General features: G+C 41.8%; 1 protein-coding gene across 13 annotated transcripts in view; it reads left to right on the top strand.

The window, feature by feature from the left end:
- CCDC138 (coiled-coil domain containing 138) overlaps positions 1 to 25,924 on the top strand; it is a 65,425-nt gene that overhangs the window by 31,614 nt on the left and 7,887 nt on the right. For 6 of the 13 annotated variants that reach the window (XM_070068672.1, XM_070068674.1, XM_070068675.1 and 3 more), the window contains 3 exons: positions 3,273 to 3,437; positions 10,967 to 11,083; positions 14,310 to 14,502. In XM_070068672.1, the coding sequence (XP_069924773.1) occupies positions 3,273 to 3,437; positions 10,967 to 11,083; positions 14,310 to 14,502 (475 nt within the window). Of the gene's footprint in view, positions 1 to 3,272; positions 3,438 to 10,966; positions 11,084 to 14,309; positions 14,636 to 15,366; positions 15,711 to 23,468; positions 23,718 to 25,924 lie in introns of those variants that run through there. The other 7 variants (XM_070068670.1, XM_008252894.4, XM_070068671.1 and 4 more) reach the window with 6 other exon arrangements.

Below are 25,924 nucleotides of genomic sequence, written 5' to 3'. Positions count from 1 at the left end.
GAAGATTTTATATTGAAGTATTCAAGATGATTGAAGTTCTCATCTAAAAGCAGTTTATTTCTATTTGAATGAAGTTGAGAGGGGTTAGAAATTACTCTTTAGAAGGATGTGGTAACTGTTTATCATTGTGTTCTCAGCCATTTTATACCGTTGTTATGGATTGCCATTTAATGTTTTCTTTTTATTTATTAAAATATTTCTCTGCAAATTTTTTCGATGTTTAATTTGTTTTGAGGTGTTGCAATTTACTGAGGTAGCTGCAAGAAAGAGTGTTTGCTTTACTTTTACTTTAAAATGTAAGTTTTCCACATGTTGCCACATTGATTTCATGTGTAGACAGTAAATCTCCATGCACATGTGCAGTGTTTTTTTCTTGAAAACGAATATATCACAAAGTGAGGATTCGTGCCGGTGAGCATAATGTGGAAAGAAGGGTGTATTGTCACATAAGTGGTATGCTTCAGTGAGGCAGTATTGTGACTGTTCCAAATGATGTGAAATCCACACAGATTTATACTCTACATACTAACTTCCACAAATAAGAGAAAACGTGGTATTTGTCTTTCTGGGTCTGGCTTGTTTCACTTAGCATACTGATTTCCAGTTCTATTTTGTTGCACATGTCAGAATTTCATTCTTTTTAAAGGCTGACTAGTATTCTATCTTGCATATATACACTTACCTGATAATCAGTGGATGGATATTTAGGTTGGTTCTATATTTTTGCTGTTGTCAATTGAGGCATTGTAAACATGGGAGTGCAAGTACCTCTTTCATATGTTGATTTCATTTGCTGTGCTTATATTCCCAGGATTCCAAACCAGGTTCTATGGTAGACATATTTTTAGTTTTCTGAGGATTCTCCATACTGTTTTTCACAATGGTTACACTAGTTTGCATTCCCACCAACAGTGTATTAGGTTACCCTATTTTCTGCAACCTTGCCAGCATTTGTTATTTTCTGAGTTTTGTATAGGACATAATAATTGAAGTGAGGTGATACCTCTTTGTGGTTTTTGTTTGTATTTTTCTGATGGCTAGTGATCCTGAGAGTTTTTTCATGTCTATTGACCATTTGTATTTTTTTGAAAATGTCTATTTGGAGTCATTGCCATGGTGTAGTGTAGTGAGTAAAGCCTCTGCCCGTGGCCCCAGTATTCCCTATGGGCACTGGTTTGAGTCCTGGCTGCTCTACTTCCAATCCAACTCCCTACTAATGCACCTGGGAAAACAGCGGAAAATGGTCCAAGTGCTTGGGCCCCTGCACCCACATGGGAAACCCAGAATAAGTTTCTGGCTCTTTGCTTCCGATCAGCTAGCTTCAGCAGTTGCAGCTGTTTGGGGAGTAAGCCTGTGGTTGGAAGATCTCTCTCTCTCTGTCTCCCCTCCCCCAACTCTGCTTCTCAAATAAATAAATTTTTTTAAAAAGTTACCAAAAAAGTGTCTATTTGTATCCTTTGCCCATTTCTCAATTGGATTGTTTGTTTTGTTTTTGAGTTTAAGCTCCTTATATATCCCAGATATTAATCCTTTATCAGATGAATAGTTTGCAAGTATTTTCTCCTATTCTGTTGGTTGTCTCTTCACTTTGTTAATTGTTTCCTTTGCTGTGTAGAAGCTAATTAGCTTGATGTAATACCATTTGTCTGTTTTTGCTTATACTGCTTCTGGGATCCTACCCAAGAAATCTTTGCTTAGGCCAGTGTCTGGTGTTTCATGTTTTTGACAGTTTTAGGTCTGAAGTTTAGATCCTTGATCCATTTTGAGTTGATTTTTGTATAGGATTAATGTAGGGAATCTGTTTTAGACTTCTACATGTGGAAATTCAGTTTTCCCAATACCATTTGTTGAAAAGACTACCCTTCCTCCAGGAAATGACTTTAGCTTGTTTGTCAGAGTAGTTGGTTGTAAAGTGTGGGTCAATTTCTGGAGTTTCTGTTCTGTTCCATTGGTCTATAGGTCTATGCTGGTAGCTCCATGTGTATGTCTTAAAATCTAGTATTATGATGTCTCCAGCTTTGTGGGTTTGTTGTTGTTGGGTTTTTTTTTTTGTAAAGATTTATTTATTTGAGAGGCAGAGTTACAGAGGGACAAACAGAGAGAGAGGTGTTCATCTGCTGGTTCACTCCCCAGATGGCTACAATGGTTGGAGGTGGGCCCAGGAGCTTCTTCCAGGTTTCCCACATGGGTGCAGGGACATAAGTGCTTGGGCTGCCTTCCACTGCTTTCCCAGGCCACCGGCAGGGAGCTGGATCAGATGTGGAGTAGCCAGAACTTGTTAGACTTTTTTCATTATGGAGGTTAATGCTGTTGAGTTAAAACCAATTTTACTTTTCTGTTTTATCAAGCTTGGGATAAAGAACTTTTATGAAAATTCTTTACTCTTTGATATTTTTTTATTTTAGAGGGGAGGAGTTACACTCAGAGATGGAGTGAGGATGGAGAGAGATCAGTCTTCAGTCTGCTGGTCTACTGAAAAAGGCACAACAGCCAGGGCTAGGCCTGGTCTAAACCAGAAGCCTGGAACTCCATCTGGGTCTCCCATGTGGGTAGCAGGGGCCCAAGCACTGCTTTCCCAGGTGCATTAGTGGGGAGCTGGATCAAAAGTGGAGCAGCTGGGACTTGAACTGGTGCTCATATGGGATGCTGGCGTTGTAGGTATCAGCTTAACCCACTGTGCCATAGTGCTGCTGCCCCCCAAGAATTATTTTGATAATAAGACACAGTTCTTTCAATTTCCTTTTTTTAATTTGAAAGTCAGAGGCGGGGGGTTGGGGAGGGTCTTCCATCTGCCCCAAATGACCGCAATGGCTGGAGCTGGGCCAATCAGGAGCCAGGAGTCTCCTCTGGGTCTCCCACATGGGTGCTGGGGCCCAAGCACTTGGGCCATCTTCCACCACTTTCTCAGGCCATAGCAGAGAGCTGGATCAGAAGTGGAGCAGCTGGGACCCGAAGCAGCTGGAACTCAAACTGGCACCCATTTGGCATGCCGGCACCGCAGGTGGCAGCCTCGCCCTCTCTGCCACAGCGCTGACCCCTCAATTTCCTTTTAAGGAGGTTTCTCTCTCTCTGCCAGCTTTTAGCATTTTTAGTGTTAAGTGGCAAATGTTTTTATTTCTAGTATCTTTTGGTTGTATGGAAAATCTACCCTTAAACGTATATATTAGTTGTTTTAGATAAATTAGTCTAAAGTCGCTTCCAGATTTTGAGGCTTGCCATTTAACTTTTATGAGGTTGTGAACTGAAATAAATGTTTAACTTTTGACATATAGGCACCACTTAATGGACAAGTTTATGAACTTTTAACTGTCTTCATGGACTGGATTTCAGATCATCACCTTAGCAAACTGAAACATGAAGAATCTGTAACAGATGGTGAAAAGCCACTTCCCAAATTCACTTCTCAGAGAAATGGTATTCAGGAGAAATGTGTAAAGGTTTGTTTTGTTTTGTTTTGATTGAAATATTTCACTCAGACATAAAGATTAAAAAAGAAAAATCTGTGATATCGTTTGTAAGTAGAGAGAATATTGAAAGTATTTTTGATTGAAAATTTGTCATATCATAAGTGAGCTCTGCAGAAGTTCATTTCAAATTTAATAAAATTAATTCATACTTAATTTTTTTAATATGATAGGAATGTTTCCTTTAAATGTAGAGACCAGACATTAGGCCGGTGCCACGGCTCACTAGGCTAATCTTCCTCCTGCGGTGCCAGCACCCGGGGTTCTAGTCCCAGTCAGGGCGCTGGATTCTGTCCCTGTTGCTCCTCTTCCAGTCCAGCTCTCTGCTGTGGCCCGGGAGGGCAGTGGAGGATGGCCCAAGTCCTTGGGCCCTGCACCCGCATGGGAGACCAGGAGAAGCACCTGGCTCCTGGCTTCGGATAAGCGTGGTGCGCCAGCTGCAGCGGCTATTGGAGGGTGAACTAACGGCAAAGGAAGACCTTTCTCTGTCTCTCTCTCTCACTATGCACCCTGCCTGTCAAAAAAAAAAAAAAAAAAAAAAAAAAAAAAAAAAAATCAGACATTAAACGCATACTTCAAAAATAATTGAAGGGAGTTAAATCAGCTCACCTTTATAAAATAAGATTATGCAGAATAATCTGAGTGTGTCCAGTAATCACATGAGCAGTTTAAAACAGGAAAGCTCAGAAGAATGGACCAGATGCTCACCTCATTGTTGCTGGCTTTGAAGATCTAAAGTGGGCCATGTGCCATGGAACATGGGTCTCTTTTAGAAACTGGGACACCCTTATTGACAGCAAGCAAATGGGAATCTCAGTTCTACAACTTTGAGGAACTGAGTTCTCAATAAGCAAGGAAATGGATCCTCCTTTTGCTTCCAGAACGGAACATAGGTTTGTTTTTTGTTCTTTAAAGATGTATTTATTTGAAAGGCAGAGTCACAGACAGGGAGAGGCAGAGGCAAAGAGAGAGATCGTCCATCCACTGGTTTACCCACCAAATGTCCACAGCGACTAAGGTTGGGCCAGATTGAAGCCAGGAGCTTTGTCCGGGTTTCCCATGTGGGTGTAGGGACCCGAATACTTAGGCCATCTTCTACTGCTTTCCTAGGCGCACATTAGCAGGGAGCTGGATCAGAAATGGAGCAGCTGGGTCTTAAACTGGCACCCATATGGGATGCCAACTCTGCAGACAGCAGTTTAACACCCTGTGGACACTTTGGTTTTGGCTGGCCAATACCCACATCGCACTTCAGGCATGGAGAACTGTAAAATAATACATTTGTGTTGCTTAAATATTAAGTCTGTGGTACTTTGTTCTGGCAGTGAAAGGTTACAAACACCTTTGTTTAAAATTTTGTCTCTTTTAACACCTCCATCACCTGTTGCACTGTTGAAATCCAGCATTGCTCTAGAGGTAGCTGCTGATGAGAAGGGCCTGCAGTGTTGGAGTTCTGCAGAACTGCTTTTCTGTTTGTTAGAATTTGATGAGGAAGAACAGTCCCAAGACATTCCGGCTCATTACTGACAAGTTTTTAAAAATGGAATTTGAAGCATATAAGACAACATACGAAGCAGGACATATAGGCGGGAGCCCTAGAGACTGGTTGGGAAACTGCAGCCCCAGGCCAGTGCATGACAGTGAAGGGGCTACGGAAATTTGTGGAATTTTGCAGGTGTACACACTTCCCAGTGTAACACAGGGTAACCAAGAGGACATCTCTCATACCCTCCTCCTTTGAGATGGAAACAAAAGAATAAACCGTGAGATCAGTGTTTTGTCTGGTATGGGGCTCACCTCAGAGCTGGTTTATGTCTTGCCTGACAGTGTGCCTAAGGGAAAAGGAGACATAGTCTGGAAGCTGTAGAATACGGAGATGAGTGCGCAGCACACTGGAACACTTCTCCAGGAAAAGGGCAGAGGATTATGGGCTTCTCAGAAGATTCAGTGACAAGCTGCTCGGGAAATTAAGACAGTAAACTGCACACATAATATAAGACCAGAGAAGACACATCCTCCAGAAAAGGTTAAGAGAGGTGCCAAAAGCGGTAGCTGGCTGATTGATGGTGGTTTTCCCTGCATGGAAGCAGTCATAAACACTAGGAAGGTGGTTGTTTTTCAGATGCCTAAATGAGGACAAAATCACAAGGCATACAAAGAGTCAGGAACACTGGTCCATTCGAGTGAACAAATCAAAGCTCCAGAAACTGACCCAGAAGAAATGCAGATCTCTGAACTTGCTAACAGATAACTTGAAAACTGTCTTTAATTGCTCCATGAGCTAAAAACAAAAAAACACACAACTTGGGGCTGGTGCCGTAGCACTGCAGGTTAAACCTCCATCTGCAGTACTGGCATCCCATATGATACCAGTTGGAGTCCTGGCTGCTCCCTGCTAATGTGCCTGGGAATGCAGTGGAAGATGGCCCAAAAGCTCCTGGCTCCTGGCTTCGACCTGGGTCACTGGGGAGTGAACCCGCAGATGGAAGATCTCTCTCCTCTCTGTTTCTCCCTTTCTCTCTCTGTAACTTTTTTTTTTTTTGATAAAGATTTATTTATTTATTTGAAAGTCAGAGTTACAGAGAGAAAGAGAGGGGAGAATTAACCAGATGATATGGAATGTCTTTCTTCCTTCCTCTCCATTCTCCTCCCCTCCCCTCCTCTGTCAGTCTGCTTTTCAGATGGATAAATAACCCTAAAGGATGCATAGTAATGGCTGAAAACTTGCCGAACTTTCCTTTTTCTGGGAGAAAGGGACATGCAGATTTTAGAAGCTGATAAAACCAAAGATACCCACAACGGAAGTATTAGAATCAGATTTTCAAAAGTCGATGACCTAAGCTTTTGAAAGCAGCAAGAGAAAAGCAGATTGTTACTTATAAAGAAACTTCTATAGGAATATCAGCCGGTTTCTTAGCAGAACCATCACAGGCCACCTGGCAGTGGTGTGGTATTTTCCAAGTGTTGAAAGTAAAAAACTGAGACGTGCACTAAACTGCCTTCAAAAGTGAGGCTGAAATCAAGACTTTCTCAGATCAACAAGCCGAGGGAATTCATTAACCACTAGTCCTACTCTATAAGAAACACAAGGCACAAACATCAACATGAAGCCATAGAAAAATATAAATTTCTCTGGACATGGACAAAAGTAGTAAGTAGCCTGATTTGTAATTTTGGTACCCAAGTTGTTGAACAGAATTTAAGACAAAAGTATAAACTATATATCTTTTTTAGGAGGTAATACAACATATAAGATAAAACTTGTGATATCAATCCCAAAGTAGGGGGGTATTATCATTTAGACAAGGTCATAGTCAAAGTGGAAGTTCTCTCCTCCCTTCAAAGAAAGGTACCCCCTTCTTTGATGGTCTGTTCTTTCCAAACAAGAACAGCAAGATTGTGCCTACAGAATCAACACTAACAATGAAAAGCCCAAAAAGGAAATTAGAAAAATGGTTCTATTCATAGTTATCACTGGCCGGCACCGCGGCTCACTAGGCTAATCCTCCGCCTTGCGGCGCCGGCACACCGGGTTCTAGTCCTGGTCGGGGCGCCGGATTCTGTCCCAGTTGCCCCTCTTCCAGGCCAGCTCTCTGCTGTGGCCAGGGAGTGCAGTGGAGGATGGCCCAAGTGCTTGGGCACTGCACCCCATGGGAGACCAGGATAAGTACCTGGCTCCCGCCATCGGATCAACGCGGTGCACCGGCTGCGGCAGCCATTGGAGGGTGAACCAACGGCAAAGGAAGACCTTTCTCTCTGTCTCTCTCTCTCGCTGTGCACTCTGCCTGTCCAAAAAAAAAAAAAAAAAAAATGCTAGTACTGACATAGTTATCACTAAAAATAATAAATATATAGGAATAAACCCAACACGTAGGTAAGACTTATATCCTAAAAATTACAAAACAATGTTGAGAAAAATTCAAATAGACACAGATAAATGGAGTGAAATCTCAAGTTTATGGGATGGAAGATTTCAGTATCCTAATCGTCTCCTGTGTGCCACCTCTTAGTCCTCTCTCTGTCCCTCCTGCAGAAACCCTGGCAAATACTGATGTTTTCACTTTCACTCCATATATATTTTTTTTTATCTTTTTCAGAATGTCATATATGTGGAATCATGCAGTATGTAGTCTTTTCAAATTGGCTTCTTTCATTTGATAGTGTATGTGTTTAAGATTTTGCCATAGTAAAATACAGAATTGTTTCTTGGTTTTGTTTTTGTTTTTTGTTTTTTTTTTTTTTTTGGAACCATTTCCTATTCTCTCTTACCTGTAGGACAGCATTTGGACTCTTTGTTTTTCTTTTCTTTTTTTTTTTTTTTAAAGATTTATTTATTTGAAAGAGTTACACAGAGAGAAGGAGGGAGGCAGAGTAAGAGAGAGAGGGGTCTTCCATCCACCGGTTCACTCCCAAGTTGGCTGTAACAGCCAGAGCTGGGTCTCGAACCTGCGCCCATATGGGATGCTGGCATTGCAGGCGGCGGCTTTACCCACTACGCCACAGCGCCCGGCCCCAGCATGCAGACTCTAGCATTTTCATAGAACACAAGGTGACGCCACTCCTGCCTCACTGCAGCTTTTCATAGCATACCTCACTCACACTTACCTCAGACATACCTCATGGTAAGACAGCTCGTGTCTCCTCCTCATAACTGCTAAGTGTCTGACAAATACCTACGTATCCTTCAAACTTAGCTGTTAAGATTTTTCCTTTTACTTCTGATTTAGAATGAAAAAAAATTTTTTTAAATTTGTTTTTTTATTTATTTGAAAGGCAGAGTTACAGAGACAGGAGGAGAGACAGAGATCTTCCTTCAACTGGTTTACTCCCCAAATGGCTGCTACAGCTGGGGGGCTGGGCCAGGCCAACGCCAGGAGCCTGGAGCTTCTTCCAGGTCTCCTATGTGGCTACAAGGACCCAAGCACTTGGACCATCTTCTGCTGCTTTTCCCAGGCCATTAGCAGGGAGCTGGATTGGAAGTGGAGTAGCCGGAACTCAAACTGATGCCCTTATTGGATGCTGAGCTCATAGGAAGAGGTTTAACTTGCTACACCATAATGCTGAGCCCAGGATGAAATTTACCCAGACCAGTGATTCTCAAAATGTGGTCACTGGGCCTGCAGAAGCAGCCTCACAGGAGACTCTCAGAAATACAAGTCTGTGTGCCTATCCAGACCTGCCAAATCAGACATTCCAGGGCTAGGACTTGGGAACCTGACTTGTAATTAGCCCACCAGTTCATTCTGATGCATGCTAAAATTGAGTATTTAGATAACGTAAGTACTTTAGATATTTGGCCTCCAATTTCTTCATAGTAAATATTGCACTCTTCCATTTTGTTTTATGTTTTCATGAAAAAAGTAATTTTTATAGTACCACTTTATTTTTTTTGACAGGCAGAGTTAGAGAGACAGAAAGATCTTCCTTCTGTTGGTTCACCCCCCAAATGGCTGCTACAGCTGGCACGCTGCACCGATCCGGAGCCAGGTGCTTCCTCCTGGTCTCCCATGCGGGTGCAAGGCCCAAGCACTTGGGCCATCCTCCACTGCCCTCCCGGGCCACAGCAGAGAGCTGGAGTGGAAGAAGAGCAACCAGGACAGAACCCGGTGCCCCAACCAGGACTAGAACCGCCGCAGGCGGAGGATTAGCCTAGTGAGCCACAGCACCAGCCCTATAGTACCACTTTAAATACCATATCTTTTCTTATAATATTTATATTCTTAATCCAAACATAAATCTAGAGTTATCTTTTTATTTTACTGTTTTCTTTTTCTTTTTAAGATTATTTAAAAGGGAGAGTGACAGAGAGGCAGGGAGAGAGAGATCTACCATCAGCTGGCTCACTCCCCAACCTGGCCCAGGCCAAGAGCCAGAAACTCTGAGTTTAGCCACATGCATATAGTGTCCTCAGTATGTAGACCATCTTTTTCTGCTTTCCTAGATATATTAGCTGGGAGCTGGATTGGGTGTGAGGTAGCCGGGACTCAAACCAGCATTCTGATAGGGGATGCCAGTGTTGTAGGGAATGGCTTAACTCCACTGCACCACAATGCTGGCCCCAAGAAACAAGTATTTTTTAAACTCACTCTTTCACATATCTGTTCAGTATAAATTCACAGACATACATTTTTTAAAGATTTATTTATTTCAAAGGCAGAGTTACAGAGAGAAAGAGGAAGAGATAGAGAGATCTTCCATCTTCTGGTTCACTCCCCAAATCCCTGCAACAACCAGGGCTGGCTCAGGTCTGAGCCAGCAGCTTCATCCAGGTCTCCCATGTGGGTAGCAGGGCCGCAGGTACTTAGGCCATCTTCTACTCTCCCAGGCGTGTCAGCAGGGAGCTGGGTCACAAGTGAAGCAGCCAGGACTTGAAGTGGTGCTCATATGGGAGGGCAGTGTTGCAGGCGGAGGCTTACACTGTTATGCCACACACCAGTCTTTATACAGACATATGTTATATAAGTGGGATATTTGCTACAGTTGCTCTTTTGTAGCATTTTTTAAAGGTTTATTTATTTACTTGAATTACACAGAGAGAGAAGGAAAGGTAGAAAGAGAGAGGTCTTTCATCCACTGGTGCACTCCCCAGTTGGCTGCAACAGCCAGAGCTTCACCAATCTGAAGCCAGGAGCCAGGAGATTCTTTTGGGTCTCCCACGTGGGTGCAGAGGCTCAAGGACTTGGGCCATTTTCTACTGCTTTCCCAGGCCATAGCAGAGAATTGGATCAGAAGTGGAGCAGTTGGGATTCGAACTGGTGCCCATATGGGATGCCAGCGGTGCAGGCAGCGGCTTTATCCGCTACACCACAGTGCCGGCCCCGTAACATGTTTTTGGTTTTGTTTGGTTTTGTTTTGTTTTGTTTTCACTCTAGGATATGCCATGGTAATAAATATAAATTTATACATTTATTTAACCATTTGAGGTTCAGGGAGAGTATCTTTTTCAGCTTAATCTCCTTATAGATCCGTAGATACTACCACTGCTAAGTAAAAGGAAACACATTTAAAACTTAAGTGGCCAGCACTGTGGCATAATAGATTAAACCTCTACCTGTGGTACCCGCATCCCATGTGGGCACTGGTTCAAGTCCTGGCTGCTCCACTTCTGATTCAGCTCCCTGCTAATGGCCTGGGAAAATGTGGCCATGGTGGAAGATGGCCCAAGTGCTTGGGCCCTTGCTACCCATGTGGGAGACCCAGAAGAAGCTCCTGACTCCTGGCTCCCCGATTGGCCCAGCTCTGGCTGTTGTGGCCATTTGGGGAGTGAACTAGCTGATGGAAGACCTTTCTCTCTGTAACTCTGCCTCTCAAATAAATAAATAAATTTTTTTGGAAAAGATAAAATTTCAAATGTATCTTGTCAAATTGTAATGCACATGGTTTGAGAGAAGGTTTTTTCATTGGAGATTTTTTTTTTTAAGATAAGTTTTAGAAAATTGTGGCAGTTGATTTCAGACAACTAAAAATATGGTGCTTTATGTGTTCCACCATTTTTTCTTTAGCTTTTGCCTGTCATGACAGAACAGCTACAGTGGATGCCATTTGTGAATGTCAAACTTCACGAGCCTTTTGTAAAATTTATATATTGGTCCCTAAGGCAGCTAGATGCTGGAGCACAGGTAACCGATTATTAAGAATATATCTTTAAGAATATTTGTCTTTATCATGTTGCATTTTTTTTTTAACAAATGTTCTCTTCCTATTTCAGAATAATCTGTAAGATATCCGCCTGAAATTTGATTACATTAAACCTGAATGTAAATCTTGGAATATTTGACATCTCTATTGTGTCATCTTCCAGTTTTTGAATGAAGATGAGCCTCTATTTATTTAGAACATTGATTTCTTTCATCAGTAATGTATAATTTTTAGCATAAAATTTCTGACATGTGTTTTTAAAATTTCCAGCTGAGTATTTAACTTTTTTATACCATTTTAATTGATATAGTTATTTTAATTTTTGTGTCCATAAGTTCATTGATAGCAATATAATTTATTTTTCTTTATTTTGTATCCTGTGACCTTGAACTTATAAAAGAGTTTTTGGAAGTTTCTTTAATTTTTTTTAGTGTTTGTTTTTCACCTACTTGAAAGGCAGAGCAAGAGCAGGAGGAACTGTATTAAACCTGTATAAAAAGAGAGAAAAAAGACAGAAAGACCTTCCACCTACAGTTTCACTTCCCAAATGCCCACAACAGCCAGGGACAGGACCAGTGCAGGGCTTAGAACTCCATCAGGGTCTTTACATGGGTGGCAGGGGCCCACGTACTTGATCCACCATCAGCTCCCTCAGAATACATTAGCAGAAAGTTGGGCGTGAAGCAGAGTAGTTGAGACTGGAACTAGCAACAACAGTGTGGGGTGCGAGGGTCCCATGCAACAGCTGTATCCTCTGTGCCACAGTGCCCTCCTCTTCTTGGGATTTCCTACATAGAAAACCATGTTCTTTTAAATGGGAGTAGTATTTGTTTTTCTCTTAAATATATGTGCCTTTAATGTTCTCTTACATTACTGCTGGGATTTTTAGCACTACGTTGACTGAGAGTGGTGAGAGCAGACATCCTTGCCTTGTGCCTCATTTTAGGGGAAGCTTTCAGTCTGTCATTAATATAACAAAGAAGTCTTCAGAAAGCTCATAGGAAATGCACATTGTCCCTTCCTTCCATTTTCTCATTAGCTTTTTTTTTAAAGTATCTTTGTATTAGCTGGGGTATTTTACAGATTATTTTTTATCACATTGAGTTATTTTCCCTCTTTTTCTTTTTTGAAAATTCTTTTTAATCGTGAAATTTTTCAGGTCAGTTTTCTGCAGTATTTTATAAAATAGTGTGATTTTTTTTTCATCTTTAATTTGTTAATACAGTAGATTACATTGACTTTCAAATTTTGAATCAGCCATCCATCCCTGAAAAAAAACCCATTTTGCTGTGGTGTTTATCTTTTTATATGTTGCTGAATTCTGTTTCCTAATATTTTGTTATGGATTTTTGTGTCTGTTTTATACAGCGGTCTTTGATTTTGTATTTGTAGTTCTAGTTTATAAAATGAATAGGGAAATGTTCCCATATATATTGTTTAAGATTTATTTCTTTATATAAAAGGCAGAGAGGCAGAGACAGAGACATACACATAAATGGCCTAAATTTATCAACATGTTGGTACTTTAACTGTCACTTTGTTGTTTTTGTCTTTGTTTTTCATTTCTTTTGTTTCCTGCTTTCAGTGAATTTCTTGGATGTTTCATAGGATTCCCATTCCATATACCTAAAATGTTTTGACTGTATTTCTTAGCAGCTCATATATATATATGTGTGTGTGTATGTATATGTATCTTTGTTAATAGTTTTGATGTATGAATAATTTATTACAGTGTATTAATGTTGTCATTTTAGTAGTTTTAATGAAGTATAGGAAACTTACCTCTTTTCCTCCCTAAACCTCTCCCATAAATATTTCATCTATCTACATTTAGAAACACTTTAGACAGTGTTGTCTAAACATAATTTATGAAGCTCAAGAACAGAAACAATTATTATATTTACCCATATTTTAAATTTTTACCTTCATTCTTTTCTGATGTTCACAATTCCTTTTATCATTTCCTATCTATTTAGAGAGCTGCTTTATTTTAGAATAGATCTGCTGATGGCCAAATTTCTTAGTTTTTCTTCTTCTGATTTCCCTTTCATCCCTAAAGGATATTGTCATTGGGAATTCAATTCTGGGATAACTGTTCTTTACTTGAAACATTTGCCAGTTCCTTCTAGCTTGTGTGGTGTTTGATAAGAACTGGCTTTTATTTGGGGGCTGGTGGCATGATGACGCAGGTTCTGCCACCCCACCGTGATGCTGAGATCCCATATGGGTGCCAATTCTAGTCTCAGTGCTTCCAGTCCAGCTCCTTAAAAATGTGCCTGGGAAAGCAGCGGAGGGTGACCCAAGTACTTGGGCCCCACACCCATGAGGGAGACCCCAGATGGAGTTCTGGGGTCCTGGATTCAGCCAAGCCCAGCTCCGGCCATTGAGGCCATTTGGGGAGTGAACCAGCAGATGAGAGCTCCCTCTGTCTGTCCCTCTTTCTCTGTAACTCTGCCTTTCAAATAAATAAAATCTTTTTAAAAAGTCACTGTTATTTGAATTATTTTTCACATCTGTGTGCAGTGTCATTTCTGTCTTGTTGCTACACACATACATACACAAACATGCACTCTTTAGATTTTAATGTTTGCCCATGATGAATTTTGGTATGGATCTCTAGATTTATCTGTTTGGGATTTGCTCATCTTTTTCACTCTCTGGATATGTTTGTTTTTTGCCAAATCTGGGCGAGTTTTAGTCATTATTTCTTCATGTATTTTCTCATTACTACTTGGTTCTTTCTCTCCTTCTGGGACTGTAAGGCTATGATTATTAGGTTTTCTGTTATAGTCCCTCAGTTCTTTGAAGTGGTGTTTATTGTTTTTGCTGATTCTTCCCAGTTTGTTTGCAATTCAGATTGGATTCTAGATGATTGACTCTTTCTTAAGCACACATAGTGAGATGCACCTGATAAGCCTGTTGTCAGAGTGGAGCAATGAGGAACTGAGAGAGTAGATAGTCCCCCTCTGGTCTGTTGATGCTTGTGTGGGCCAGAAACACAGCATGATCTTATGTTCTGACATGTTACAGAAAAATACGTAGTGATACTTAAATAAATCTTAAAATTAGGTATAAAATTGTCACTTTCCAACTTTGCATATTTCACTCCTATTTTTTGGCAAAATTCACTTTAGTTCATACGCAGTGTTTTAAGAAGATGTTTCCTGAGCACGGGTGAATTACTAAGTGTGTGCATATTTTTGACAGCATGCAACTATGACATCAACATTGAGGAGACTGGGTGAAGACATATTTAAAGGGGTAGTAATTAAAGGAATTCAGGAAAATTCTTTGGAGCAGTCTGTGGAGAACAAGCCAAAGGCAGCTGCTTTCTTCAAGAGCTCCAATTTGCCACTGAGATTTTTGTCTACATTAATTGTTCTCAAAACAGTCACTCAAGGTAAGCTTTCAAGTGTGCTTACATTATAATTTTTGGTAAAGGGCTAGGAGAGAATACTATATACAGAATTATTTTATAGTCCAATAATATTTTACATTTTCAGAATGATATTTTGAGTTCTTTTATAATGTTAGTGCATTACATTAAAAAAAATACTTTGTTGAATTTGAGAAAATGAAGTATTTGATGAATTGTTGCCTTCTCCCAGAAGCCTTTGTTGATTCTCTTAGATATGTTCTTGTAATACCTTTTACTTACAGTTACTGTTCATTTGCCACAGAAAATTGAAATTGCTTGTTTATTATTTTTCACTAGAGAACAGTTAGCAAACTATAGCCCATGGAACAAATCTGGCCCACCATCTGTTTTGTAAATAAAGTTTCTTCCACAGCTATGCCCATTTACTCTATAATCTTTTTGCCCTTCAACAGAAGAGTTGAGTGGTTGGCAATAGGCTATATGGTCCCCAAAGCCCGTATTATTATTATTATTGGCCCTTTTCAGAAAATGTTTGTCAAATCACTAACTTGTAAGTTTATCTGAGAAAAATGTTTCTTGTTGATCATTGTATCCCTGTAAACCTAATATGAGATGAAACAGTGTTATATGAGTAAATAACAAAATAACAAATTAAAGGTAATGCTTCAAAATCGGCCATAATTAACATATTTAAGTAGGCATCTGTAACTAGTTATCTTTCTCAATTACTAAATATGAGAAATTTTGTTAAAGCGAGTCATGCCATTATGGTCAAGTGATAAATACACCATCTTTCTGTTTTCTCTGTTAAATTATGTAACTCAGGTGTTTTTGTGGGCAGTGAGAGTAATCTTTTTTTTTTTTTTTTTTTTTTTTTTTTGACAGAGTGGACAGTGAGAGAGAGAGAGAGAAAGGTCTTCCTTTGCCGTTGGTTCACCCTCCAATGGCTGCCGCAGCCGGCGCACCGCGTTGATCCGATGGCGGGAGCCAGGTACTTATCCTGGTCTCCCATGGGGTGCAGTGCCCAAGCACTTGGGCCATCCTCCACTGCACTCCCTGGCCACAGCAGAGGGCTGGCCTGGAAGAGGGGCAACCGGGACAGAATCCGGCGCCCCGACCGGGACTAGAACCCGGTGTGCCGGCGCCGCTAGGTGGAGGATTAGCCTAGTGAGCCGCGGCGCTGGCCGAGAGTAATCTATTTCTATTTGGTCACTCCTGATGGTGTGAAATTGATGAAAACACAAGAAAACTATAACTGTGCTTCCTTAGTTATTTTGCTTACTTATGGTTATAGTTTTTAAAATTATAATATTCTAGAGAGGAAAGTAATTATTTGAAAAGTCACTTATGAGAAGGAATTCAAAGCTACTTTAATATCAGAAAAAAACTTCATCACTGATCATTTAAGAAAAATGTTTAAAACATACCAACATAATTATAACATCATTTTATAAAATGTGTTCATTCCTGATAAAACTCTACAGAAGACAGAAATGTAATAGGGAATATTTATGTGAAATGGGAAAATACAACAGGAAGTAATTGCATGTCATTACTTAAGACATAAATATGTATATTTATGGAGTACTGTTGTGATGTTTCATTAGATCTATACATTGTATAATATCAAATTAGCATAGATATATTAATGCTTTCAAGCATTTAACGTTTCTATATAGTGAAAGCATCCAAAATCCTGTCTTCTAGGAATCCTGTTTTCTTTTCTAGGTTTCCTTTTTTTTTTTTTTTTTTTTTTTTGACAGGCAGAGTGGACAGTGAGAGAGAGACAGAGAAAGGTCTTCCTTTGCCGTTGGTTCACCCTCCAATGGCCGCCGCAGCCAGCGTGCTGCGGCCGGCGCACCGCGCTGATCCGAAGGCAGGAGCCAGGTACTTCTCCTGGTCTCCCATGGGGTGCAGGGCCCAAGCACTTGGGCCATCCTCCACTGCACTCCCTGGCCACAGCAGAGAGCTGGCCTGGAAGAGGGGCAACCGGGACAGGATCCGGCGCCCCGACCAGGACTAGAACCTGGTGTGCCGGCGCTGCAAGGCGGAGGATTAGCCTAGTGAGCCGCAGTGCCGGCCTCTAGGTTTTCTTAAATGCAGAACATTAGCATTATGTATAGTCACCCTACTGTTCAGTAGAACCCCAGAACTTCTGTCTAGCTATAATATGTTACCCATCAATCAACCTTTTCCCCAGTCCTCCCTCCGCAGTTCCCTCTCTAGCCTCTAATCACTACCGTTACATTTTTAGCTTCTGTGATATCACCTGATTTTTAGACTATGCACGTGAGTAAGACTGTGATGTTTGTCTTCCTGTGCTTGGCTTCTTTCACTTAACAGCGTGCCCGCATTTGCATTCATGTGATAAATTGGGTTTATTGTTGCTATTGTTTCCATGCTGGCATTGTTTACTATAAATTTTGCTCTTTGTACTTCTTTTGCTGTATCCTGTAGGGTTTGGAATGTTGTTTTTGTATTTTCATTTGTTTCAAGAAATATTTTAATTTCTTCCTTGATTTCTACCTTGACCCATTCATTAATTGTTCAGGAGTAAGTTGTTCAATTTCCATGTATTTGCTTAGTTTCCAAAGGTTTTCTTGTTGCTGATTTCTAGTTTCATATTGCATTTGGTCAGAGAAAGTACTTGACAAGATTTCTCTTTTAAATTTGTTGAGCCTTGGTTTGTGACCTACCAGGTGATGTGCCCTGGGAAATGTTCCATGTGCTGTGATAAGAATGTGTGCTCTATAGCTGTTGGATGGAAAGTTCTGTAGATGTCTTTTGGGTCTAGCTGATCTAGGGTGCAGTTTAACTCTATTGTTTGTTGATTTTCTATGTAGGTGATTTGTCCATTTCTTTCTTTCTTTTTAATATTTATTGTATTTATTTGAAACACTGAGTTATAAGGCTGGCGCCGCAGCTCAATAGGCTAATCCTCCACCTGCGGCGCCGGCACACTGGGTTCTAGTCCCGATTGGGGCGCCGGATTCTGTCCCAGTTGCTCCTCTTCCAGGCCAGCTCTCTGCTGTGGCCCGGGAGTGCAGTGGAGGATGGCCCAAGTGCTTGGGCCCTGCACCCCATGGGAGACCAGGAGAAGTACCTGGCTCCTGCCTTCGGATCAGCGCGGTGCGCCGGCCACAGGGTGTCGGCCTCAGCGGCCTTTGGTGGGTGAACCAACGGCAAAAAGGAAGACCTTTCTCTCTGTCTCTCTCTCTCACTGTCTACTCTGCCTGTCAAAAAACAAAACAAAACAAAAAAAGACTGAGTTAGAGAGAGAGAGAAAGAGAGAGAGGTCTTCACTCCCCAGGTGGCCACAATGGTCAGAGGTGCACTGATCTGAAGCCAGGAGCCAGGAACTTCTTCCAGGTCTTCCACGTGGGTGCAGGGCCCCAAGGACTTGGACCATCTTATGTTGCTTTCCCAGCCATATCAGAGAGTTGGATTGGAAGTGGAGCAGGCGGGACTCAAACTGGCACCCATATGGGATACCAGGGTTGCAGGTTGGGGCTTTAACCCTCTGTGCCACAGTGCCGGTCTCCAATTTGTCTATTTCTGAAAGTGGGATTTTTTTTTTTTGACAGGCAGAGTGGACAGTGAGAGAGAGAGAGAGAGAAAGGTCTTCCTTTTCCATTGGTTCACCCCACAATGGCCGCTGTGGCAGGCGCACCGCGCTAATCTGAAGCCAGGAGCCAGGTACTTCTCCTGGTCTCCCATGTGGGTGCAGGGCCCAAGGACCTGGGCCATCCTCCACTGCACTCCTGGGCCACAGCAGAGAGCTGGCCTGGAAGAGGGGCAACCAGGACAGAATCCGGCGCCCCACCGGAACTATAACCCGGGGTGCCGTTGCCGCAGGTGGAGGATTAGCCTATTGAGCCGCAGCGCCGGCCCAAAGTGGGATGTTAAAGTCCCCTACTTTTATTGTTTTGGAGTCTTATTTGGAAACTCCAATCTTGGATGTGTTTATAGTTACAAATAATATTTCCTCTTACTGGATTGAGCCCTTTATCATTATATAATGACTTTCCTGGGCTATTTTACCTGATAGATGTATAACTACTGCTTTCTTTTGGGTTCCACTTACATAGAATACCTTCTTCCATTTTTTTTCACTTTTAGTCTACATATATTCTTAGAGGTCTTTTTTAACAAATTTTTTAAAAAAGTTATTTTATTTGAAAGAGTTACAGAGAGGAGGGAAGAGACACAGGGAGAGAGATCTTTCATCTGCTGGTTCACTCCCAAATGGCCCCAAGGCCATGCTGAAGCCAGGAGGCTGGAACTCCATCCAGGTCTCCCACATGGGTAGCAGGGCCCCAGGTACTTAGGCCATCTTTGGCTGCTTTTCCAGGTACATCAGCAGGGAGCTGGTCAGAAGTAGAGCAACCAGGAATCAAACTGGCACTCTTATAGGATGCTAGCATCACAGGTGGTAGCTTAACCCACTGTACCACAACACTGGTCCCTGAAGAATTATGTGGGTGGCAGGAACCCAACCATCATTGAGCCATCATTGCTACTTCCCAGGAAGTACATAAGAAGGAAGCTGGAGTCTGGAGTTAGAGCTGAGTTTCAAACCCAAGCACTCTGATGTTAGACCTGGGCATCTTAACTGACATCTGCTAGGCTAAATGCATGCCCCTTATTGCTAGTTTTTTAATGTTTGCCAATCTCATTGGTTAAAAACTTAGTTTTAGGGGTTGGTGCTGAGTCGTAGCAGGTAAAGCTGCTGCCTGTAGTGCCAACATCCCGTATGGGCGCCAGTTTGAGTCCTGGCTGCTCCACTTCCAATCCAGCTCTCTGCTATGACCTGGGAAAGCAAAAGAAGATGGCCCAAGTGCTTGGGCCTCTGCACCTGCATGGGAAAACCTGGAAGCTGGAAGTGAAGAAGCTCCTGGCCAGCTCTGGCCATTATGCCTATTTTGTGAGTGAACTAGAGGATGGAAGACCTCTCTCTCTTTCTCTCTGCCTCTCTGTTACTCTGCCTTTCTAATAAATAAATAAATCTTTTTTAAAAAGACTTATTTTAAAAAACTACATTTTATATAATGATTTTTATCTGTCTTCTGTTAACTGCCTAGAGATTGAGCATCTTTTCATGCCTTTTAGTGATTTATGTTTTCACATCTATAAATTTCCTGTTCATATACTTGACTTGTTTGCTATTGGATGATTTTTTTTTTTTTTTCAGTACTATTGAGGGTGGGCATTTGGTGCTGCAGTTAAGCTACTGCTTGGAACACCCACGTCCTGTATCAGAATGCCTGAGTTTGAGTCCTGGCTCTGCTCTTGATTCCATCTCCCTGCTAATGGGCCCCTTAGGAGGCAGCAGGTGCAGTCTCAGGTAGTAGAATCCCTGCCACTTACATGGGAGAGCCCGACAGTTCCTGGCTGCTGGCTTCAGCCTGTCCAGTCCTAGCTGTTGCAGGCATTTGGGGAGTAACCAGTCAACAGGGTTAAACATCCTCCCCTAATGCTGATTAATGGAGAATGCTCATAAATAGATTTTTTTTTTTTTTTGACAGGCAGAGTGGACAGTGAGAGAGAGAGACAGAGAGAAAGGTCTTCCTTTGCCGTTGGTTCACCCTCCAATGGCCGCCGCGGCCGGCGCGCTGCGGCCGGCGCACCGCGCTGATCCGATGGCAGGAGCCAGGAGCCAGGTGCTTTTCCTGGTCTCCCATGGGGTGCAGGGCCCAAGCACCTGGGCCATCCTCCACTGCACTCCCTGGCCACAGCAGAGGGCTGGCCTGGAAGAGGGGCAACCGGGACAGAATCCGGCGCCCCGACCGGGACTAGAACCCGGTGTGCCGGCGCCGCTAGGCGGAGGATTAGCCTAGTGAGCCGCGGCGCCGGCCTCATAAATAGATTTGACTATTACAAATTTTAGATAATTGTGCCAGGCTGCACAACCAGCATTTGATTGTCCAATTTAGCCAGCTCTGTGCATTTCTCAAGCTCACCCTCTTTACCCTACCATATGACTTCCTAAGAGCAGTGCTTCCTAAGATAACCAAAGAAATAGTATAACAAACACTATGTTATGGGCTGAGCACTTTATGTATATTAACTCATTTAATTCAATAGCAAGGTTATGAGATAGCAATGCTGTTATTTCAGTTTTACCATGAAGGAAATTGAGGCTGAGAGAAGGGAGGCCTGCACATCTAATCATTGTGCTATACTTAGTCTCTGAAATAAAAGCTGACTGCACTATTTAACCTTATATCCATCACACTCACAAAAGTAAAATGATCAAATGTAATGTATCACTGAGAGGATACAGGCACACTTTTGATTGTATTGTAAATTGTAATCACTTTTTGAAATATGCTTTTATTTTTCAGTTGACACTTGGAAATACTTATGGGGTATGATATGACATTCAGTACATTTAATGCAGTGTCTAATTATGAGATTAGGGTAATTGGCAGGTAATTGCCCATCTCCTCAGACATTTATCATTTTTTCTGTTTGGGGAACATTAAAATATCTTCTCTACTATCTATTTTGAAATAATCAGTTGTTGCCAACCGTGGTAACCATACTATGCCATAGAGTGTTAGAAGTTAGTCCTATCTAGCTGCACCCCTACAGCTGCTCACCGTCTTCTCCCCATTCCTCCAACACTGTTTCCAAGCTCTGGTCACCACTATTTTGTTTCCTACTTTTATGAGGTCAGCTTTTCAACTTCCATATTTGGGTGAGAACATGTAGTATTTTCCTTTCTGTACTTACTCCACTTAACATAGTGTCCTCCAGATCTGTCCGTGTTGCTGCAAATGACAGAATTTCATTTTTTAATGACTGGTTGTATATACACTACGTTTTCTTTTTTAAATTTTTACTTGTTGTGGGGAGAGAGCGCTCATCTGCTGGTTCACTCCTCAGATGCCTTTGTGGTTGGTTGGGCAGGCCAAAGCTGGGAATGAAGAACTCAATGTGGGCCGGCACCGCGGCTCATTAGGCTAATCCTCCGCCTTGCAGCACCGGCACACCGGGTTCTAGTCCCAGTCAGGGCGCCGGATTCTGTCCCAGTTGCCCCTCTTCCAGGCCAGCTCTCTGCTGTGGCCAGGGAAGTGCAGTGGAGGATGGCCCAAGTGCTTGGGCCCTGCACCTGCATGGGAGACCAGGAGAAGCACCTGGCTCCTGCCTTCGGAACAGCGCAATGCGCCGGCCGCAGCGCGCCGGCCACGGCAGCCATTGGAGGGTGAACCAACGGCAAAAAAGAAGACCTTTCTCTGTCTCTCTCTCTCACTGTCCACTTTGCCTGTCAAAAAAAAAAAGAAAGAACGAACGAACGAACTCAACCACTTGGGCCATCATCTCCTGGATCCCATGGTCTGTATTAGCAGGAAGCTGGACTTGGGAGCAGAGCCAGGACTCAAACCCAGGTGCTCCAGTATGGGATGTGGGCATCCCAATCTGTCTTAGTCCCAGGCCGAACGCCCACCCCTGTGTTACATTTTCTTGTCTGTTTATCCATCAGTGGATGCCTAAGTTGATTCCGTATCTTGACTCTTGTGAATAGCGCTGCAATAAATATGAGAATGTGATGTCTCTGGGGTATTTACCCAGTAGTGGGATTGCTGGTTCCAATGGATCAGCAGTTGCTGGATCAAACTATTTCTAGCTTTTTGATGAACTTTGATACTGTTTTCTTTAATGGCTATACTAATTTATATTCCCACCAGCGGTGTGTGAGGGTTCCCCTTTCTCCTTATCCATTTTAAAAAAATCTTTCTAATAATAACAAGCATTCTAACAGGTGAGATGATACTGCATTGTGATTTTAATTTACATTTTCCTGATGGCTGATGATGAGCCAGTTTTTTTTCTTTTGCCTTTTGGATGTCCTTTTTGAGAAATGGCTATTCAGGTCTTTTCCCATATTTTAATCAGAGTATTTGGTTATTTTGCTGTTAAGTTACTTCTGTGTTCTGCATATTAGTCCCTTGTCAAAGGAATAGTTTGCATGTATTTTCTCCCCTTCTGTAAGTCTTCATTCTGTTGATTGTTTCCTTTGCTGTGTGGAAGCTTTATAGTTTGGTGTAATCCCATTTGTCAGTTTTTACTTTTGTTACTTGTGCTTTTCAGATAGTATCCAACATGTCTTTGTATAATGTCCTGAAGTGTTTCCCCTTATATTTTCTCCTAGTAGTTTCATAGTTTTGGATCTTGTTTTTTAATCTTTGGTCTTTGAATTAATTTTTGCATATAGTGAGATCTGAGTCTATTTTATTCTGCATATGGATGCTCATTTCCCAGTACCATTAATTAAAGAGACTTTGTTTTTTCTAGTGTATGTTTTTGCTGCATTTGTTGAAAATCGCAAAATAAAACAGCAAGTACATTGACTTATATCAGAGTTCTGTATTCCGTTCCATTGGTCGGTGTATCTTTTCACATCAGTATCATGCTGTTTTGATTAATATAGCTTTGTAGTGTGTTTGCAAGTCAGGTACTATAGTGCTTCCAACTCCTCCCTACCCTTGGGATTCCTTTGGCTATTTATAGTCTTTTATGGTTCCATATGAGTTTTGTGATTTTGTTTTTCTAGTTCTGTGACGCTCATTAGTATGTTGTATAGGAATTTCATTGACTCTGTAATTGCTTTGGTAAAATGGGCATTTTAATGGTATTAGTATTCTTATAAGAATGGTATTCTTATAGTCCATGAACACAGTGTATCTGTATTTGTTACTGCAGCCTCATCAATGTCTTTCATCAGTGTTTTGTAATTATCATTTCAGAGGTCAATTCACTTGCTTGTTTAAATTTATTCATACATATTATAGAGGTTTTTTTTTTAATAACTTGTGAATGGGATTACTTTCTTGATTTCTTTCTCAATAATTTTGGTAAAGTATGTTTTTGTATGTTGATATTGTATCTTGAAACCTTATTGAGGGGCTGGCGTAGCGGGTAAAGCAGCACCAGCATCCCATATGGCACTGGTTCATGTCCTGGCTGCTCCACTTCCTGTCCAGCTCTCTGCTATGGCCTGGGAAAAGCAATAGAAGATGGCCCAGGTGCTTGGGCCCCTGCACCCATGTGGGAGTCCTGGAAGAAGCTCCTGGCTTTAGATTGGCACAGTTCTGGCCATTGCAGCCATCTGGGGAGTGAACCAGTGGATGGAAGACCTCTCTCTGCCTCTGCCTCTCTGTAAGTCTGCCTTTCAAACAAGTAAAAAAAAAATCTTTAAAACAAAAAACCTTATTGAATTTGCTTATCAATTCTAATAGCTTTTTTTTTTTCCAGTGGTGTCTTTAGGTTTTTCTTTCCTTCTTTTTTTTTTTTTTTTTTTTTTTTTTTTTTTTTTTTTTTTTTTGGTTAAGATTTATATATTTGAAGGCAGAATTACAGAGAGGGAGGAAGAGATATATATATATATATAAAAATATATATAAATAAATCTTCTACCCATTGGTTCACTGCGCAAATGGCCCCGATGGTCAGGGCTTGTCCAGGCCAAAACCAGGAGACTGGAACTCTATCTGGGTCTCCTACATACGTGGCAGGGGCCCAAGCACTTGGGCTATGTTATGCTGCTTTCCCAGGTACATTAGAAGGTAAGTGGATCAAAAGTGAAGCAGCTAGGACTCAGATGGCACCCATATGAAATGCAGGCATTGGGGCCAGCGCTGTGGTGCAGCGGGTTAAAGCCCTGGCCTGAAGCACCGGCGTCCCATATGGGTGCTGGTTCTAGTCCTGCCTGCTCCTCTTACAATTTAGCTCTCAGCTATAGCCTGGGAAAGCAGTAGAAGATGGCCCAAGTTCTTGGCCTCCTGCACCCACGTGGAGACCAGAAGAAGCTCCTGGCTCCTGGCTCAGGATTGGTGTAGCTCCAGGCGTTGCAGCCATCTGGGGAATTGAACCATCGGATGGAAGACCTCTCTCTCTGTCTCTACCTCTCAATAACTCTGTCTTTCAAATAAAAATAAAATAAATCTTAAAAAAAAAAAAAAAAGATATGCAGGCATTGCAGTCAGCAGTGTAACTCATTGCACCACAACACCAACCCCTTTAGGATTCTCTCTGTATAAAATAATTTCTTTGGCAAGCAGGGATAATTTGATCTTCTTTTCTGTTTGGATGCTCTTTATTTCTTTCTCTTTCCTATTGCTCTGGTTTCCAATAGTATACTGAATAAGATGGGCAAAAATGAATATTCTTGCCTTGTTCTTGGTCTTAGAGGGAATGATTTCACTTTCCCCTGGTTAGCATGATGTTGGCTGTGGGATTGTCATACGTATCCTTTATTGTGTTGAGGCACATTTCTTCTGTACCTTAGTTCTGAACATTCTTATTATGAAAAAAAATGTTAAATTGTATCAAGAATTTTCTGTATCTGTTGGTGATCATCTGATTTTTGTACTTCAGTTGTTGATATGTGTTATGTTTATTGATTTCCATGTGTTGAATCATTCTTTGATACCTAGGATAAATCTCACTTGCTCATGGTATATAATATATATTGTACCCTACTGAATTTTATTTGCTGATATTTTGCTGAGAATTTCTGCATGTGTGCTTATCAGGGCTATTGGTCTCTAGTTTTCCTTATTATCTGTTGTTGTGCACTTTTCTGGTTTTGGTATCAGGGTAGCGTTGGCCTCTTAGAATAAGCTTAGAAGGATTCCCTCCTTTCTACTTTTTGGAATGGTTTGAGAGTAATTGATGTTAGTTCTTTTTTATAGGTTGGTAAACTTGTTATTGTTGAGAGACAGTAATAAATTGATTAAATCTCATTGCTCATTACTGGTCTGTTCAGTCTATGTCCTTATGGCTCAATTTTGATAAGTTACATGTATGTAGAAAACTTTCCATTTCCTTTAGGTTTCTAATTTACTGGCATACAGTTGTTCATCATAGTTTATCACTAGATCTTCTGGATTTTTATATATCAATTGTAATGTCTCAGGGCTGGCATTGTAGTGCAGTGGGTAAATCTGCCATCTGCAATGCCAACATCCCATATGGGTGCCAGTTCATGTCCCAGCTGCTCCACCTTCAATCCAGCTCCCTGCTGATGGCCTGGGAAAGCAGCTGAGGATGTCCTAAGTGCTTGCAAGTCCTGTAGGAAGCTACTGGTTACTGTTGTTGGGCAGGCCTGCCCTCTACCTGTTGCAGCCGTTTGGGGAATGAACCAGCAGATGGAAAATCTCTCTCTGTCTTTCTCCCTGTAACTCTGCTGTTCAAATAAGTAAAAAAAAAATTTTTTTTACAGGCAGCATGGACAGTGAGAGAGAGAGACAAAGAGAAAGGTCTTCCTTTTGCCGTTGGTTCACCCTCCAATGGCCGCCACGGCTGGTGTGCTGCGGCCGGCGCACCGCGCTGATCTGAGGGCAGGAGCCAGGTGCTTCTCCTGGTCTCCCATGGGGTGCAGGGCCCAAGTACTTGGGCCATCCTCCTCTGCATTCCCTGGCCACAGCAGAGAGCTGGC

Source organism: Oryctolagus cuniculus, chromosome 2 (genome assembly GCF_964237555.1).
Source record: "Oryctolagus cuniculus chromosome 2, mOryCun1.1, whole genome shotgun sequence".
Lineage (NCBI taxonomy): Eukaryota > Metazoa > Chordata > Mammalia > Lagomorpha > Leporidae > Oryctolagus > Oryctolagus cuniculus.
Note: the sequence above shows the minus strand (reverse complement) of the source record. Positions and strands in the feature narration are given on the sequence as shown.